This window comes from Clinocottus analis, unplaced genomic scaffold (genome assembly GCF_023055335.1).
Source record: "Clinocottus analis isolate CAN_PGR_092001 unplaced genomic scaffold, fCliAna1.0.p SCAF_17, whole genome shotgun sequence".
In the NCBI taxonomy this organism is placed as follows: domain Eukaryota; kingdom Metazoa; phylum Chordata; class Actinopteri; order Perciformes; family Cottidae; genus Clinocottus; species Clinocottus analis.
The window spans coordinates 4,035,028-4,052,066 of NW_027175898.1; the positions used below are offsets into that span (position 1 = coordinate 4,035,028).

General features: G+C 44.0%; 4 protein-coding genes across 6 annotated transcripts; 3 read left to right on the forward strand and 1 right to left on the reverse strand.

The window, feature by feature from the left end:
* Positions 1-686: 686 nt before the first annotated feature.
* On the forward strand, positions 687-4,279 carry ppie (peptidylprolyl isomerase E (cyclophilin E)). Its single transcript, XM_068579994.1, has 10 exons — positions 687-723; positions 1,035-1,133; positions 1,235-1,278; positions 1,767-1,793; positions 1,931-2,012; positions 2,103-2,206; positions 2,287-2,410; positions 2,571-2,756; positions 2,870-3,012; positions 3,809-4,279. The coding sequence occupies exons 1-10, from the start codon at positions 693-695 to the stop codon at positions 3,875-3,877; spliced, it is 909 nt and encodes a 302-aa protein (XP_068436095.1). The 5' UTR covers positions 687-692; the 3' UTR covers positions 3,878-4,279.
* Positions 4,280-4,746: 467 nt separating this feature from the next.
* Positions 4,747-6,935, forward strand: gjb10 (gap junction protein beta 10). Of its 2 annotated transcripts, none has more exons than XM_068580103.1 (2): positions 4,747-4,873; positions 5,378-6,935. In XM_068580103.1, the coding sequence occupies exon 2, from the start codon at positions 5,413-5,415 to the stop codon at positions 6,199-6,201; it is 789 nt and encodes a 262-aa protein (XP_068436204.1). In that variant the 5' UTR covers positions 4,747-4,873; positions 5,378-5,412; the 3' UTR covers positions 6,202-6,935. The 2 variants fall into 2 exon arrangements, with proteins under 2 accessions (XP_068436204.1, XP_068436206.1); XM_068580105.1 differs by having other exon boundaries at positions 5,381-6,935.
* A 3,239-nt stretch (positions 6,936-10,174) lies between these two features.
* Positions 10,175-13,135, forward strand: gjb3 (gap junction protein beta 3). The gene is made up of 2 exons (XM_068580101.1): positions 10,175-10,290; positions 11,143-13,135. The coding sequence occupies exon 2, from the start codon at positions 11,213-11,215 to the stop codon at positions 12,077-12,079; it is 867 nt and encodes a 288-aa protein (XP_068436202.1). The 5' UTR covers positions 10,175-10,290; positions 11,143-11,212; the 3' UTR covers positions 12,080-13,135.
* A 1,011-nt stretch (positions 13,136-14,146) lies between these two features.
* On the reverse strand, positions 14,147-16,721 carry hmgcl (3-hydroxy-3-methylglutaryl-CoA lyase). Of its 2 annotated transcripts, none has more exons than XM_068580433.1 (9): positions 16,616-16,721; positions 16,309-16,392; positions 15,974-16,081; positions 15,739-15,834; positions 15,454-15,602; positions 15,281-15,344; positions 14,964-15,152; positions 14,693-14,818; positions 14,147-14,442 (listed from the first exon to the last, which is right to left on the reverse strand). In XM_068580433.1, exons 1-9 carry the CDS (start codon positions 16,709-16,711, stop codon positions 14,341-14,343), a joined length of 1,014 nt encoding a protein of 337 aa, XP_068436534.1. In that variant the 5' UTR covers positions 16,712-16,721; the 3' UTR covers positions 14,147-14,340. The 2 variants fall into 2 exon arrangements, with proteins under 2 accessions (XP_068436534.1, XP_068436535.1); XM_068580434.1 differs by having other exon boundaries at positions 16,625-16,715.
* Positions 16,722-17,039: the final 318 nt, after the last annotated feature.

Sequence of the window (17,039 nt, forward strand, 5' to 3'; positions counted from 1 at the left end):
CAAACACCAGGGTAAAACTATTCAAAGCTAAGCATCATATGCGTGTCTGTGCCACATTAGGGTGCTCCCTGATAGACAGATGATTTAAAGCATTATTTTTAATAGGGGAAAGTGTTTCCCTGTTCTAGATTATCAGTTAGAGATATTGTCAATGAGGTTATATAAACCTTGTGGTCAAAAGCATTGCCATTGACTTCATTACCATGAAATCAGGTCAAATGGGCCAGCCAGCACTGAACAACCACTTTTACATTGTTTGATATTAAGTCCTAAAAATGATAGATGCATACAATTTTGTAAATAAGAACAACTTAATGTTACAATGAAAATACAATTGTAAAGGTATCACCTTTATGGTCATACCGACATTTTCAAGTTATCCTCTTTTTTATACGAGATATGCAACTTTCATATGCAGCTTTTCTAGATGCCATCCCTTCCTCTTGTCGTTCTTCTTTATTCAGTGTGACAAGACAGTGTTTATTTTGAAATCTACGACCGAAATAAGATGCTGGTGATCCTTTTAATGTTAAAAAAGAGCAACAACAAAAAGGTATAAAGGTGCAATGACTGCGATGACAGCCTTATCCAACAGGTGGCGGTAGAGGTAACCTGGTCATTTGGGGGCGGGCTTTAGCCTCACTGCACCAACGGGAAGCGGCCGGGGTCAAAGTTGAGGGGTTACATCCAATATGGCGGCTAACAAACGAGTGCTGTATGTTGGTAAGTTAATGTTACTTTTCATACAAATACGTTGAATTGACATCGTTTCAGTGGACCTCGCTAACGCGGTAAAGATATCACATTGTAAACGATTAAACGAGACTCAACTAATTGTATAAAAAGTGCACATGTGTATGAAAAATGAACTCCGACACGGAAAGTTTCAGCCGGTGAAACAGGAAAGCGTCACTTTGAAACATGGAAACGTCGCTGATTTTAAACTCCGCAGTGTCCCCGACATCATGACTAAAGCTGTCTGTGTGGGTTGTGCAGTAAATAAATAACGTGTCTGCTCGTTGTGTGTCCGTCAGGTGGCCTGGCCGAGGAGGTGGACGAGAAGGTGCTGCATGCAGCTTTTATCCCGTTTGGAGACATCACAGACATCCAGATACCACTAGACTATGAAACGGGTGAGCGCGCGCGTTTCCGCCATTGATTGTTTCCACGGGACATTTATTGACTGCAAAGTGAACATTAAGCTGTAATAATGCGTCTTGTGTTGTATTTTCAGAAAAGCACAGAGGATTTGCCTTCATTGAGTTTGAAATGGGAGAGGTACGTGAGGTGCACACTGAAGGCTGCAGCAACTGTGACATTGACCCATTAAACACAATCCGTCTGTAGGAAAATATCCATGGCTTTAAAATGGATTACTTTAACCCGAATACGATTATAGTTTGCACATTATTCAGTGTTTTTGGTCATATTGAGAGAGATGTTGAACATGTTCCTGAACTGAGCTACACCACCATCTAATTTATAACAGGATTTAGCAACACAGTCATCTGCTTGCTTGTGTAGTCTACTTTTATGTGCAACAATAACACAGATAAAAGTCACTTAGTGTCAATATCAGCAACGTATTAGCAACATGAGAGAATTATTGAATTTAGATATGTAAGAAGGGGGACATCCCCACTTATTTATATGGCTGTTACCATGTAAATTAAATAATTGCTGTATTATTTAGATAACAGTGATTACGCTGACTGATGAATTGCATGTACACTTAGTTGGCTATTTATGATCTTTGTCTTCTGTAGGATTCTGCGGCGGCTATCGATAACATGGTGAGTGGATCACGTTGCTGCACAGTCACGTCGGTGAAGTTTTTTTTCTTCCCGTTTCTGAGACCCGGCTGTGAATGTACCCGAATGGTCCGATATGAGCTTTCTGCTTTAATGTTGGTTTTCTTTTTCTCTGCTAGAATGAGTCTGAGCTTTTTGGACGAACTATTCGGGTCAACACCGCCAAGCCCATGAGAATCAAAGAAGGTTCTTCTCGACCAGGTAAATAAGAAAAACAACTGTTTTCATAGAGGTCATAAGTTTAAGTGATTTCAATCTGTGATCACGATTTTAACTCTGCTTTTCCGTCAGTGTGGTCGGACGATGACTGGCTGAAGAAATTCTCAGGAAAGACAGCAGAGGAGGCTGATGGGGAGGCAGCGGGGGGTGAAACCACCGGCACTGCAACACAGGAGGTGAGATGGCTTTCTCTCTAAACAGTGCCTCTGGTTCCTAATAGTGTTAAGTTACTAACACAGGTTTGATGTTTTGGCAGGATGAGCCTCCGGCTAAAAAGGGAAGAGTTAATCCTCAGGTCTACATGGACATTAAGATTGGAAATAAACCAGCCGGGAGACTACGCTTCCTCCTTCGGGCGGACATCGTTCCCATGACCGCAGGTGTGTATATTGCAGGGCTCTGTCAAAATTAGATAATGCAACTGCACAATTTTTTGGTTTGCTTGCATAGAGAATTGACACGGAAATGACAACAAACAAGAAACCACAATCCATCATCCCCCTTCAGTAACACCAGCATCTTTTCTTACATCCCATGTAGAGAACTTCCGCTGCCTGTGCACGCATGAGAAGGGCTTTGGCTTCAAGGGAAGCTGCTTTCATCGCATCATCCCTCAGTTTATGTGCCAAGGAGGGGACTTCACCAACCACAACGGCACCGGCGGAAAGTCCATCTACGGCCGGAAGTTTGATGATGAAAACTTTGTCCTCAAGCACACGGCGCCTGGTGAGGAGTCCTGTGTGGAGCGCTCGTAGTGTGTGTTGGTGGTCATCATGGTTTACGTTCACTAGCAGATCCTGTGGATAATTGGCCAACTCGCGTCTCTCTTGTGCTCACAGGGCAGCTCTCCATGGCCAACTCCGGGGCAAACACTAATGGCTCTCAGTTCTTCATCACCAACGACAAAACAGACTGGCTGGATGGCAAACACGTGGTGTTTGGAGATCTGGTGGAGGGGATGGATGTGCTCCGTGCAATGGAGGTACGTGCTACTTCAAATTATTAGTATTGTAAAATACAATTACAGGTTGCTATTCTTAGAAGTTATTTTAGCTTTAAATCACTTGCAATTAAGAAACCTTAACTATTACAGTGTGTTCTTGAAATGTAAACATGACTATTTGCTTCTCACTATTGCTTCACGTAAATAAAGCATGGATGTGTACAAAATTAACAAACTGCTGAAATTAGTAGAAGAGTTTGCTGGTTTACAAAATGCGATTGATTTTTAGGGATAATGTGAGGTTTAACTTGACTTATTATTTTTCTATGTTTTATTTGGAGGTTTTCTAATTTGCAGAATACACATACTAGAAAAAAGCTGAAAAATGACTGAAGATAGAAACACATAGTTTGTTAGTTGTACTGTAGATAGTCGGAGCAAGTGTGGGCTATTAATGTTTCTCAGGACACAAACCTGCATATTAATTCACTTGCCCCCAAATATAATCAGTAACAGTTCAACATAGTTTCTTATCTCTAAAAACTGACAAGCATATCATAGCGACATTTTTTATGACAAGCAGGGAAGACAATTTCATTTTTATCTTGTTTTTAAAGATAAAAAAGATACTATTATTGCTCATACTGTTGCTCACAAATGTTATCTAGATTACTATTGCATGGTTTAATGTGGAACTCAAACATCCATCTGGGCTTAATGTAAAATGGATAGACGTCAGTTATATTGTAATAAAAGCATGTCGAAGTTTCAGACATTGAGCTGAATTATGGCAAGAAATGTATGCATCTTTTTAAATGTGCTTTTTTTCCTGCAGGCTGAGGGAAATAAGGACGGCAAGCCGAAGCAGAAAGTCATCATCTCCGACTGTGGAGAATTTGTGTGAACAAAAAAGAAATGTGTGATTGTCTGTATCTTGTCCGTCTGTCTGAGCGCACGAGTGTGTTCATGGCCTTTTGTACTTTGAGCACACATCATCTGCCTTGTAAATATTTCAATAAACAATGTTTTTTTTTTAAATACAAAGAAACAACAAGCTGATGCCTTTTACTTTCTACAAATGAAATGTTACATTGATCCACTGTTGGGCTGAGCGACTTATTTAAAGGTTGAATTTGAACTTGTTTTTATATCTTAGTTGAATTTGGTAACATTCAATTAAGATATTTTTTTTATGGTCATGTGCACTCACAACATGAGGTCACTCCGTACAATGAAAAGCTTATTTTGCTCCATCAGGTCCTCCATACACACAGGATTACAATAAACTTAAGGTGAAAAAATGTAAGAATTAAGAATTAAAAAAAACAATGGTATAAGAAGACATGTCAAATAAAGCACCAATCAATGTTGTCAACGGATTTGTCATGAAATGGTATGAACACAATCATTTACATACATGAAATCTGACTTGGTTCCAAATTAGAGACGCACCAGTATTATCTATATATATATATATATATATATATATATATATCTATATATATATATCTATATATATATATATCTATATATATATATATCTATCTATATATATAGATATATATATAGATAGATTATCTATATAGATATATCTATATATATAGATATATGAATGATGGGGTTCATGCCTATAAAGAAAAGATCACGTGCAGGGTTTGAACAAACTTCTATAAAACAAACGTCGCCCTTTCGCCTGCCCTTATTGGACAAACCAGTATTCTGTGCGGTGGAGCTGCCACACCTGAGCAGGTTGAGTGGAGCGAGACGGAGCAGGAAAACAACTCCACCCCCTCCACTCCCGTCCGACTGAGGAATCTCCTGAGATTCTCATCGGTGAGGTTCATCCAGCAAAGCCTGCTCCTCCGCTCCGACACTGGACCGCATCGGCAGCCTTTAAACTGTAAGTATTCAAATCCATACGTAAAGCACCGAGTCGGACAGTAACGCGAACTTGTTGGGATTTACCCGAATAAGAGCTATGAGTCGTGGATGTTGGGGAGACGCGCATTTACGCACGAATGAAGGAAAAAAAGGAAAAACGTTTCCCGTAGTCGTTGGAAGTGAACGGCTGATTGAGTAAGATTTGCCTGACTGCGTTTTAGCACAGCGATACATACAAAAAAGTGTCTGCTTATTTGATAGGAAAGTATTTTATCTCCTAAAAGTAAGTGCTCATTTTACTTGTACTTCTCATTATTTCGTTTGCGTCAAAAATACGTAAACACGTGAATGAAATGGTAATGATCCGGTTCTATCGCGCATAGTTTGTGTGTGTGTCTGAGTTGTCTCCGCCTTAATCTACATCTTTATTATATCTGACTGTTTTATTTGAGTCTCAAACTGGCAGATAGCTTGGTTTTGTCTGTACCGTTTCAGCTGTAAAGCCTCCTCTGTCTTCCATCAGCAGGAAGAGAAGACAGACTGTGAACAAACCTCGTCATGAACTGGGCATTCCTCCAGGGCCTCCTCAGTGGGGTGAACAAGTACTCCACGGCGTTCGGCCGAGTTTGGCTCTCCATCGTTTTCCTCTTTAGGGTCATGGTTTTCGTGGTCGCGGCGGAGAAGGTCTGGGGCGACGAACAGAAAGACTTCAAATGCAACACGGCTCAGCCCGGGTGCCACAACGTCTGCTACGACCACTTCTTCCCCGTGTCCCACGTCCGGCTGTGGGCCCTGCAGCTCATCTTCGTCACCTGCCCCTCCTTGCTGGTGGTCATGCACGTGGCCTACAGAGATGACCGGGAACGGAAACACCGGCTCAAGTACGGCGAGAACTGCCGCCGCCTCTACCAGAACACGGGCAAGAAGCGCGGGGGCCTGTGGTGGACCTACGTCCTCACTTTGGTCTTCAAAATAGCCGTGGACACCACCTTCGTCTACCTCGTCTACCACATCTACGAGGGTTACGACTTCCCCTCGCTCATCAAGTGCGAGCAGAAGCCCTGCCCCAACAAGGTGGACTGCTTCATCGCTCGGCCCACCGAGAAGCGGATCTTCACCATCTTCATGGTGGTCACCAGCCTGGCCTGCATCCTCCTCTCCATTTTTGAAATCCTCTACCTGGTTGGCAAACGCTGCCGAGAATGCTTCACGACTCTCCACAACTCTCGCCACACCATGCCCACCACGCTGTCCAATGGAACCAACCTGATCGAGTCCAACACCCTCAAAGTGACGGACAAAACCCCCGACACGCCTGCCCCGTCATACAAGGTCGCCATATCTTGAGATCCTGAGCGTGAAGGCAAAGACTTAATAAAAAACAATGTCGTGGGAAAGGAAATATGCCCCCCTCCTCCTCCACAGGGACTTCCTTAAAAGACTTGTGAGCAGACATTTGAGTGTTCAGAGACTGAACTACAATAGGTGTAGTTCTTCAATGTTACTGTGTCCACATGTCAAAGAATTCGAAATGCTGGACCACAAGACATTAGTGTCATTGATCGGGAATGTGCTCACTCTGGTGGGGTTCGGGTCAGAGTATTTACAGAGTTTTCCTTCCTTTTTTCTTTCTTTCTACAACCCCTTTCAAAGAAAAAGCAAGTTTGTGTGATTGAAATCTGGCCTTGAGACCAATTACATGAGTCACTCCATAGTTTGGAGATGGTTTTACAAACACATGCGGTTTCGTGTGTAAAGTTTTCCTTCTGCTCCGTGCCCAACCTTGAAACGTTTAGTTCAAGCTGTACTCCGTCTTTTCCCCTCCAACTCCTTCCCCCTGTGTCTGACTCTGTGAATATACTGTACTTAATTTATCAAAATGTCTGAACGATTGTGCTGTCCTGTATCTTATTGTGCTGACCAGTTTTAAACTGCACAGGCAGAAGCGAGCAATGAAGTCCATATGCAGTGCTGTAAACACAGTTGTTAATAATATCAGGAGGTTCATATTTCACACCGCCAAGGTGCAGTGTGGCTGCACAGTTGTTAATAATATTTTACATTAAAGATGATCATTTTCACTATTTGAAAACGTGCTTTTTTTTTCTCACATATCCAACACATCAAGGAAGTGAAAGAGGTACATACGCAGCAGTGCAATTCACAACAAGTACTCGAATAGTTACACAACACGTCTTGGGACAGGAAATAAAAGAACAGCGTAAACCAGCCAAAGAATTAGCTGATTCTGCAAGTTCTGTGGTTTGACAAACATCTAATCCTCCTTTCTTCTCCCACGTGTGTGTTCCATAAAGCCCCTCAGACAGATTGCTGTCGCAAGGAGCAGGCCCTCATTGTTTAGGTAGATTGGTACATTGAGAAAGCCAGAGGAGGAGTCTCCCACCCCTCACTTTGAATCATCCATGCTGGCGGGCGTAGACCCGCCCATTGCAGGAATTTGTCGGTCTGTGCCGCCTCTGACCGAATCTTTCCAGTACTTTATTTAACACTGTAACCACATATTGGCTTACTCTCTCCTTGTGGCACAGCGCCAGTCAGATATCCTCTGTTTGCTCTCTAACGCTGAACCTCGTGCTGTCACCTCCTACCCAGGGAGGACAATAAATATAGTTTGAAATAATAAAAAGCCAAACAGGAAAGTGTGTTGCTACAAACAGTGAAAAAATAGGCACGGCTGTAAACAGATTTCATTGGAACTGTTAATGTCTGTTTCAGTAAACGTAGTTCCGATGAACTCTGTTAACGAGAGCGCTCTGGGGCTTATCAGGGTCCCGGCGACGGATTCGGGTAAAGACAAGCTGCTGCCGGAATGTCGTTCTTCACTTCCTGTGTGTCGAGGTGGAAATGTCACAGATGGATATCTGAATCCCCAACAAGTAAGCGGAATATTGTATGTTGTGAGTAATTTGAGATTCAGGATAATTTAATTGTCAACGCACCCACAAGTACACAGTAGGGATGGTATGTCCATGCTCTGGGGCCAATGCTACAATTAACTGGGTGCAGTGATGGAGGCTGAGTCAAACATCACTTTTATGTTGTCCAAACAGGATCCTATAACTCTCAAGTCCTACATCAAATATTATAACGTGGGACAAGCTCTGAAAGTGTAAGCAAGCTTCAGTCTGCACAGTTTTCTTTGTCCTTGCTCTGTTTGTTCAGCCTGACTGGGTGGCTCTATAATGAGCAGACAGTCACTCCCTTCGCAAGATCCTCCCAACTCTTCTCGGGTAGCATTTCTGTTCGGGGTCCCGTCCTCCTCTGTGTGCTGGTACATTTCTCTCTTTCACAAAGCCAGCAGTGAAAAGTGATGTGTTGATCCTGTTGTGTTCGCCCGTCCTGTCGAGTCTTGCCCCCGCAGCGGTTGAGTCACACGGTGCATTCCTCCAGGTGTGTCCCGGCAGACTGCCTGGACCAGTTCTTCATCTGGAGCCAAGGCGCAACCGCTCCTTCCCCCCCCACACCTTCGAAGTTCACTTTTTGTCGGCTGAACTATCCCCAATGCTGCAAGCACAGATGTTGTGTTCATGTGCCCGAGCTTTATGCCACAGATGAACTTTCCTGAAAAGCACGACGGCAGTCGATACTTCTGACAATACCCTGAGAGTTTTAGCTCGTGGCTGCCAGACTTCGAGATGAAGTGATTCATTTAGAGAAGCCGGAACAACTATAACATCCTCTTTGTAGTGTAACTTTTCACTCTTGGCCTTCCAGAGATGAACGTATGAGGAACAACATTCTTCTAAAGACATTCAAAGATGTGAATGGATGATTTCAGTACTTGTGGTTTGCCATGTTTTCGGCTGGCAGCAGACAACAGAACGTCTGTCCACATCTCAGTTTCACATCAACATTTTAACAAAGGGAAGTACGTCTAATTCAGCTTGATTGTCAGGTTACCTAAGTTTAACAACTCTTATATAATAACCTTGCAAATTACAGTTATAACCTCTGTTGTCTCGGAGAGCCCACAAGTCTTAGCAATACTGGGCTTGGTTGTTGTGAGCCGTTGCGGTTGTGAGCCTGAAAACGCTCACTGGGACAAATAACCCTGACTTGACGTGACTTGGGACGAGTGATACATGAGCACGTCTTTTATCCCTTTGTATAATGTAAACACATGATTTAATACCTGAAGGCAGGCACCGGTCTGCAAGAACTGGCAAGCTCGGGCCCAGCTACGGCTTGCTGATCTTTGCTATTCCTGACTGAGGACTTGGATTCATCTGCAAACGCTGCTCATGAGGAGCTCGGTGTTCCCTGCAGAGCGGAAACACATTGAAGCATGTTTGATCAGATAATCTGGTCTGTGAAGGGTAAGACACATAGGTTTGGTCGTGAAAGACGAGCGGATGATGAAGTGGGGACAAAAGCTCACGGTCAGACAATGAGCTCGAAAGGCTTGTGACAGCGATATCTGAGAAGAGCTTGGCCCTGAAAAGAATAAAGGAAAGACAGTGTGCCTTTTTTGGCTCCGGTGTGGGTATTGTGTGTAAGAGAAGAAATTCATGAACACCGCAGCAAATAAGTGAAAGAGGAACAGGGAAATTGAATGTTTCTTATTGCACCGCCAATGACCTCTGTCACATATGAACTAATCTCACAGCTCTCTGCTTCATCTCCACCGTCTCCCCTCCCCTTTTCTTTTCTTTTCTTTTTCATAACCTGCTTCCTCAGAGGATCCCCAGAAGAATGCTGCCTTACACTCGCGTGAGCTTTTGGAAACTTGCAACAAGACGTAGTTGAGAGCATGCACACCAACAATGAAATCTATTCACCAGGGTGTGCCCAAAACACGTTGGGACAGGGAGACGGCACTTCCTGGAAACATGCACAAACAAACAAAAAACCCAAATCTGTCTTCTCAAAACGTTATAGTCAGCTCAGCCCCTTAGCCCTACGAGGTGGCTGTGAGAAAACGAAGACCCTGAGAGTCCACCGGGCTTATGCAGGACCTGAACCATGTCTGGGCTTAACTCACCAAGGCCCGGCTTTGTTTATCTGGGTCCAAACTTATTTTCCATGTGTGGAGGCATATCTCCAAATCTATACACAGTACCAAGAGATGGTTTCTGTGGTACCTGGAAATATTTGATTTGACACCTAACAATGGGGTGTGAGTGAGGGGGAGGGAGGGAGGGAGGGAGAGAGAGAGAGAGAGAGAGAGAGAGAGAGAGAGAGAGAGAGAGAGAGAGAGAGAGAGAGAGAGAGAGAGAGAGAGAGAGAACATCTGGGGCAGCTCCAGTCTCTCGTCTGTAACCACACCCACAGGCGCATTTCTCAACACTGCGCTCCTCTACCTGTCGGGGGAAACCAAATCTGTGCGTTAAAGGACTAAAAACGACGTGGAAGCGACATAAAATCCCCCTCAAACTCAAGCCGCGTGTCTGTAATAATGGACTAAAGCTTCTTTCGGTAAGTGAAAAACTCGCTATAATCAACTTTGAATGTGTCTGCGACGAGTTCAAATTTTGCGTTCGCGTTTCAGCCGAATGGAAACGAGTTGATCTGGATTTGTTGTTCAGTCTATGACACGTTTAATAATCCCGGGTGGTTGTCGAGAGGCCTCATGTCGGCTAAGAGACAAAAAGAAAAAGAAAAATGTCTGAATAACCTCGCAGTCTGTGCGTTAAAGTCTGTTTTTTGAGACTCCATATTAAAATGGCTCAAGTGTGTTTTTTTGTTAACACATTCACACATGAGGCTGATAGTATTTACGTTGTTTTCTAAATGTATATTGTGTAAGTTTATGTAAGTTGTGTAGTTGGCATAGTGCTTTCTGAAATGTATGTGAACTCATAATAACATTGGTCCAGCTCATGTCCTGAAGGAACGGTGTGGCCGGGGCCTCCACTGAAAACGATGTTATTATAAGTCCATATACATTTAAGAAAGCAGTATGCCAACTTCACAACATGTATACAAATATGTATTTAGGAAACAATGTAAATATTATTAGCATCTGATGTGAGTGTGTTAACATAAAAACACACTTAAGCCATTTGAGTACACTCAGTGGCTGTTTCTGGTAAAGTTGATGAATAAGGGCGGAGGGAGACGGGGTTTTACTTTCTTTTTCTTTTTTTTTTTTAAAACATAAAATCCACATTGGAAGATAAATTGGTGGTTTAAAAAGTCAGAATGAAAGGTTCTTTGACATTGAAGCCACCGGGAGCTAAGTGGAGACACCACTCACACAGAGTGAACGCAGACTACTCAGCAGGCCATAAAATCATGTTCACCCATTTTTCAATCTGCCTCGTTCAGGTTTGAAGATAAACTACTTCCAGCGAGAGAGGAATTCCACAGAAGAAGTGTTTGACTGCCAGCCAAGGCCATGGACTGGAAGACCTTCCAAGCCCTCCTCAGTGGGGTCAACAAGTACTCCACGGCGTTTGGGCGGGTATGGCTGTCTGTGGTGTTTGTGTTCCGGGTGATGGTGTACGTGGTGGCAGCGGAGCGAGTGTGGGGCGACGAGCAGAAGGACTTTGACTGCAACACCAAGCAGCCCGGCTGCGCCAACGTCTGCTACGACCACTTCTTCCCCATCTCCCACATCCGCCTGTGGGCCCTGCAGCTCATCTTCGTCACCTGCCCGTCCTTCATGGTGGTCATGCACGTGGCGTACCGTGACGACCGCGAGCGCCGGTACAAGGCCAAGCACGGAGCCAGCAGCAGCAAGCTGTACAACAACACGGGCAAGAAGCACGGCGGCTTGTGGTGGACCTATCTGATCAGCCTCTTCGTGAAGACGGGCATCGAGGTCGCCTTCCTCTACATCCTCCACTACATCTACGACAGCTTCTACCTGCCGAGGTTGGTCAAGTGCAACGTGGCGCCCTGCCCCAACCTGGTGGACTGCTACATCGGCCACCCCACCGAGAAGAAGGTCTTCACCTACTTCATGGTCGGAGCTTCAGGCCTCTGCATCGTCCTGAACATCTGCGAGATCGTTTATCTCATCTCCAAGCGCATTGTACGTATCGCGAACAAGATCAATAGGCGCAACCGCAACACGGCCGTGCATCAGAAGGACTACAACAATGACCCCTTTAACAACGACGAGGAGACCATGCTGAGGCGGGACCTGAAAGATCAGCCTCCATCCTTTAGGAGTGCCTTCAAGTCTTCACACAGGGTATCTGAACTCAAATTGGAGGAGAAGATACGGGCCTCTGCTCCTAATCTGTCGGTTTTTAAGTGAATGGAAGCCAGGCTGCAGCACTCAGCAGTGCTTGGGCTGGAACCCAATGACAAACCTCAGAAAACAGACTCAGGACTATGAGTTGAACGCTTCCATGTGTGTCAGAGCCTGGAAGTTGAGTCATCAGCACTGGATTCCTCCTCTGGGCCCCTGTGTCCTCATCTAAGACTCTTTTTGAGCTAACGAACTTTGGTTTCCAAGTCAACATCCACAACATGTACAAGTCAGCTATAGCCAAAATGATTAAATATGATGGTTTTCTTCTTAGAATACAATACAGGTCGGTGTGCCTTTTCAACGTCACCTCTCCACCCATATGAGTACACGCCCGTGAGGTTTCTGTCTTTCTTGTGATTCGAGTTTTGACATGAGAGGTGTAGGTAATGATCACCATCACACAAGGAGCGCAGGACACACCTGTCCGAGGTATTCACCCTCCCTGCCAGTGTATACAGTGGTGCGTCTCGAGACTGCTGAATGTTAACTGCACATTTCAGGAACCTCTTTTGTTTAACTGAACTTATAACACAGCTTTATCTTCTCCGTTTGCCGGCCCGATGACCGAAGACGGGTAAAAAGATTCACGGAGGAGTCATACTTGAAGCTGTGTACACTGGCCACATTGTTTTTATTCTACTGCATACGTTTTCTCAGATTTGATCAAAACTCATGTATCATTAGTAGATTTCTACATCTAAAGTCTCAGCGGACATACGCTTGGTTCATGCTGCACATTTATGCTGTACGTAGACCGCCTGTGTTTTGTCTTGCTTGTACACAAACTCGCCTCATCCAAGACCACTGTTGATTTAAATAAGGCAAAAGGAATGCTGCTCTTGATTTGTATGTATGTGTGTGTGTGTGTGTGTGTCTGTGTGTGTGTGTGTGTACAGCAGGAGGTGGGAGGAAGGTTGGACCAACAGATGGCTCATTGAACTATAACTCATTTATGTGATCTCAACTGTCTACTGTGGACATCAGGTGGAAATGTATTTTGTGCACTTGTTGTTAATGTCCTTTCTTACAAAACTAAATGTATTAAATTTATTGAATGCGTGTTGCTGTTTGGTGTTTTAATAATAAGGGCTACTGCTCAATTTTATTTCTGGAATATAGTTTGTGTATGTGTGGGAGGGACAAATTGATGACCTAAATCTTTCCATTGCCCCTGACGCACAACACCTACGTTTCTTACAATCGTGATCATCAGGCTTGCATGCCAATGAGCATTTACACTTTGGTGTTCATTGTGAGTCACCATGTCCTGCGTTTTACCTTCTGAGACGATGACAATGTATGTTTTGAAGTGTTGCAAAGGCCAACATCAAGAATCTTAGTCGGCCTGTCAGACGTGTCATTCAGGTTTTAACAAGGTGCAGCAAAGAAATGTTTCTTAAATCTGAATCATTTCCGCAACAAACTGCACAAACACCATGGACGTATGAGATTAGCGCTCACTTTAGCACCTTGTATGGTCAAATATGGATCCAAATCAGTTTTTAACACAATATTTGTAAAATGTTTAATATATATATATATATATACACACACACACACACACATACATACATGTAGGTTTAAATATGATACCCACAACTATGTTTTCGAGCAAACTTTAGATCCAGGACACATTTGATTTCATGAAATATTATTTATTTTTAAAATTCACAATCTAGTTGGATATGTACATGTTAAATTTGAAGAAAGGCAATTTAAAATAAATACACAATCAGTACGATGCCTAAGTTCATAAGGACTGATTTCCATAGGTGCTCTGTATATAGATAATTCATTTGGAGACAGTGATCACTGCACACGGAGGATAATAAAAGTCAAAACAACTCTTCTGTCTTTTCTGACATACAGTGAGTTTATCCTTCGTGGAGACAGTATTTTAACTGGTCCATTTAATTAAACAAAACAAGTCTGTGCTCCACTTGGGCTCACCCACTTCCCAGAAAGGAATGTCAGCACACTATTAAAGAAAGCGGTGAGGGTACAGCTTTTGATAAGTATCATCTGTGTGATTAGACTGATTTTACATAAGGCACTGTTCCAGCTATGCCATTGTGTTGTGAATATTTTATTCAAACAGAGGGAGGAGGGTCCAGTACCATCTAGATCTTAAGTTCTCACACGAGGAGAGGAAGAATCAAACTAAAATTAGAATAGGGAGAACTGAACATACAGAGGACAATGGCTACATGTCACATGATGGGTGTTGCAGTGTACAGTCTGTGGAAAAGAGCCCTGGGTTTCGTCTATAGCTTGCAGGTCGCCTGTGCCACTTTGGAGTTGGTCTTTCTGTTGAGGGTTCTACAGATGAAAGCTCCAGCGTCCATCAGCTTCGAGAGGTCCACTCCCTGAGGTGAGGACAGAAAGTCGAAAGGGTCAAATCCTGAGCTCACAGAGTACACAATAATTACAACTGCAAACTAAATCACGATTGGGTGGACTGAAAGCTTCTGCAAAGCTTGTGCTTTGACAACATCAAAGAGCAGTTTTTCCACATAAGAAAAATTATATATTAAATTAAGCACAAAAGCAAGAGCAGCACCATAAAGGAACTAAAAGATAGGGGAGGCGAAAGAGGAACAAAGTTTGACTTCTTACTGTTTGAATCCCAAGTCCATGAAGCATATAGACTACATCTTCAGTCGCAACATTTCCAGATGCCCCATGGGCATAGGGACAGCCGCCCAGCCCAGCTACTGACGAGTCCACCACACTGATTCCCATCTGCAAAACACACAAAATATTTACCTTGAAACCAACTAACTTAACATTGCAATAGACAACAGATCACCTCCACACACAGTGTATCACACTAACAACATCATTCAATGATATTGTTTTCAAACAGCATTACAGGACTGAGTCTGACCTGCAAGGCTACGAGGATGTTAGCCAGGGCCTGGCCGTAGGTATCGTGGCAGTGCACGGCCAAGGCATTAACTGGCACCTCTCTGCTCACCGCCTCCAGCATTTCGCTCATGCTGCCTGGGGTCCCCACTCCAATCGTGTCACCCAGAGAGATCTCATAGCAGCCCATGGAGTACAGACGCTTAGCTACCTGCAAGATAGTCAAGGCTTGACCTGGTTGCATGTATAAGGCTTTTGTTGCGCTTATGCTATTTGTCAAAAGATGACAAATAGATGTCTTGACAGTTAATGTAAACAAATCGCAAGACAATAACTCACATGTGCAACTTTTTCAGGTGCCACCTTGCCTTCATACGGACATCCAAGAACACATGACACATAACTGCAGTAGGAAAAAAACAAAGCAGATGAAAAGTATGTAAAAATTCCACTCTGTATTTCGAATGAGTTAGATATGTGTTTGATAGTCAAGAGAGAACCAGCAAACGTACCCTCTAACTGGCACGCCGGCCTCTTTAGCTGTTCTCATAACTTCGTCGAAGCGCTGTAAACTCTCTTCCACTGAGCAGTTTATGTTCTTCTTACTGAACAGCTCAGATGCGGCACCAAATATGGCTACCTCGGAGGCGCCTGCCTTCACCTGCAGATAAGAGCAAGAAAAAGGGCATTTTATGCGAAACATTTAGACGCATCATCATGCAGAGTAAGAAGCTGAATACACACTCTGTACGTGTAGGTTAGGTAATATGAAAGTGTTGGGAGAGAATGAAACTCACAGCAGCTTGGAAACCCTTGAGGTTGGGGGTGAGGACCGGGTAAGACACTCCAGGTTTCCTACCGATCCCCTTCATCACCTCCACCTGGTCTGCCATCTGCCATTTGGACAAAGATGACAGAAACCAATTACTGTTGGGGGGGGGAAGCCACTTCTGTGCAGTTTCTACAGCGCCCTTCGCCAGGCGAGTCAACACTTTCCATATGAATGGCTTGGGGAGGTGCGGGTGAGCTCACCTGTGGAACCCACTTTGGTGATACAAAGCTGGTGGCCTCAATGACCGACAGCCCTGACGCTGACAACATGTCGATCAAGTGTATTTTAGTCTCAGTTGGCACGATAGTCTGTGAGTGGAAGCAGGAAAGCAACAAGAAGAGCATTTAAAAAAAAAAAAAAAACACAAACGTACAACTGAGACTCGAGCATGAGCTCCGCACCTGCTCCATAACAGTATAGCTGGTTGAAAGCAGTCACAGATGTTTCCTAGCTTAATAGCTGTGTTGACGTTAATATTCAACTAATAATAATAATAATAATAATAATAATAATAATAATAATCACATGACGTTACCTTTTCATTCTGAAGACCATCTCTGGGTCCCACCTCTACTATCTTCACCTTCTCAGGAAGAGCTTGACCTGCTCTTACGCCAGCCTACACACACACACACACGCACGCACACACACTTATTAACACAGGTGTAAAGTAGCATTAAATAAGCAATAGCCCACCAGTGGTCAACTGACAGCTGCCGAGGTGACCACCTGTTAGCTTAACCGTAGAGGAGGCTAACAGCTAGCTCGCTGACCGGCAGAGCCGTCCAGCCTCCTCGTGCACAATGGAAGCTGCTGGAAGATAAACGCAAAAGAAAACTCACTGCGCCGACCTTTGCTGCTGAGCTAAACGACACGTACTGCTGACCCATGGCCGGACCGAACGCGCTTCTGTTGACAAATCTCATGACGGCCGCCATGACGGTCCAGCCTCCAGTGTGACGTCAGTTCTTCCTCGCGAGGGGAGTTACGGCGGCCCCACAGGGGACAAAAGCCCCGCAGCGCCATCTATGGGCCGGACATTGGAATTGAAAGAATACTTTTGGTGTCCGTTTTATTTATGGTGAGACGACCCGGGTGAGTGAAGTAATAATGTAACTAACAGAAAAATAAATCGCCGATTCGCCATTAAACTTCCACAGCTGGTAACGTACGTTAAAGCAGTTAAAGCAGACTAAAAAAAGAGCTTGAAATTGTATAAACACGAATGGGACAGTGACATATCGAGTTTGATGACGTTAAACATGT

Excerpts from the sequence above, each read along its gene's own strand:
- ppie (XM_068579994.1), top strand. The coding sequence starts at position 693 with ATGGCGGCTAACAAACGAGTGCTGTATGTTG. Across the intron at positions 2,013-2,102 it reads AGAAGGTTCTTCTCGACCAG|TGTGGTCGGACGATGACTGG; the intron begins GTAAATAAGAAA and ends CTTTTCCGTCAG. Across the intron at positions 2,207-2,286 it reads CCGGCACTGCAACACAGGAG|GATGAGCCTCCGGCTAAAAA; the intron begins GTGAGATGGCTT and ends ATGTTTTGGCAG.
- gjb10 (XM_068580103.1), top strand. The coding sequence starts at position 5,413 with ATGAACTGGGCATTCCTCCAGGGCCTCCTCAGTGGGGTGAACAAGTAC.
- gjb3 (XM_068580101.1), top strand. The coding sequence starts at position 11,213 with ATGGACTGGAAGACCTTCCAAGCCCTCCTCAGTGGGGTCAACAAGTAC.
- hmgcl (XM_068580433.1), bottom strand. The coding sequence starts at position 16,711 with ATGGCGGCCGTCATGAGATTTGTCAACAGAAGCGCGTTCGGTCCGGCC. Across the intron at positions 15,153-15,280 it reads CACCTGAAAAAGTTGCACAT|GTAGCTAAGCGTCTGTACTC; the intron begins GTGAGTTATTGT and ends ACTATCTTGCAG. Across the intron at positions 14,819-14,963 it reads ACATCCTCGTAGCCTTGCAG|ATGGGAATCAGTGTGGTGGA; the intron begins GTCAGACTCAGT and ends TGTGTTTTGCAG.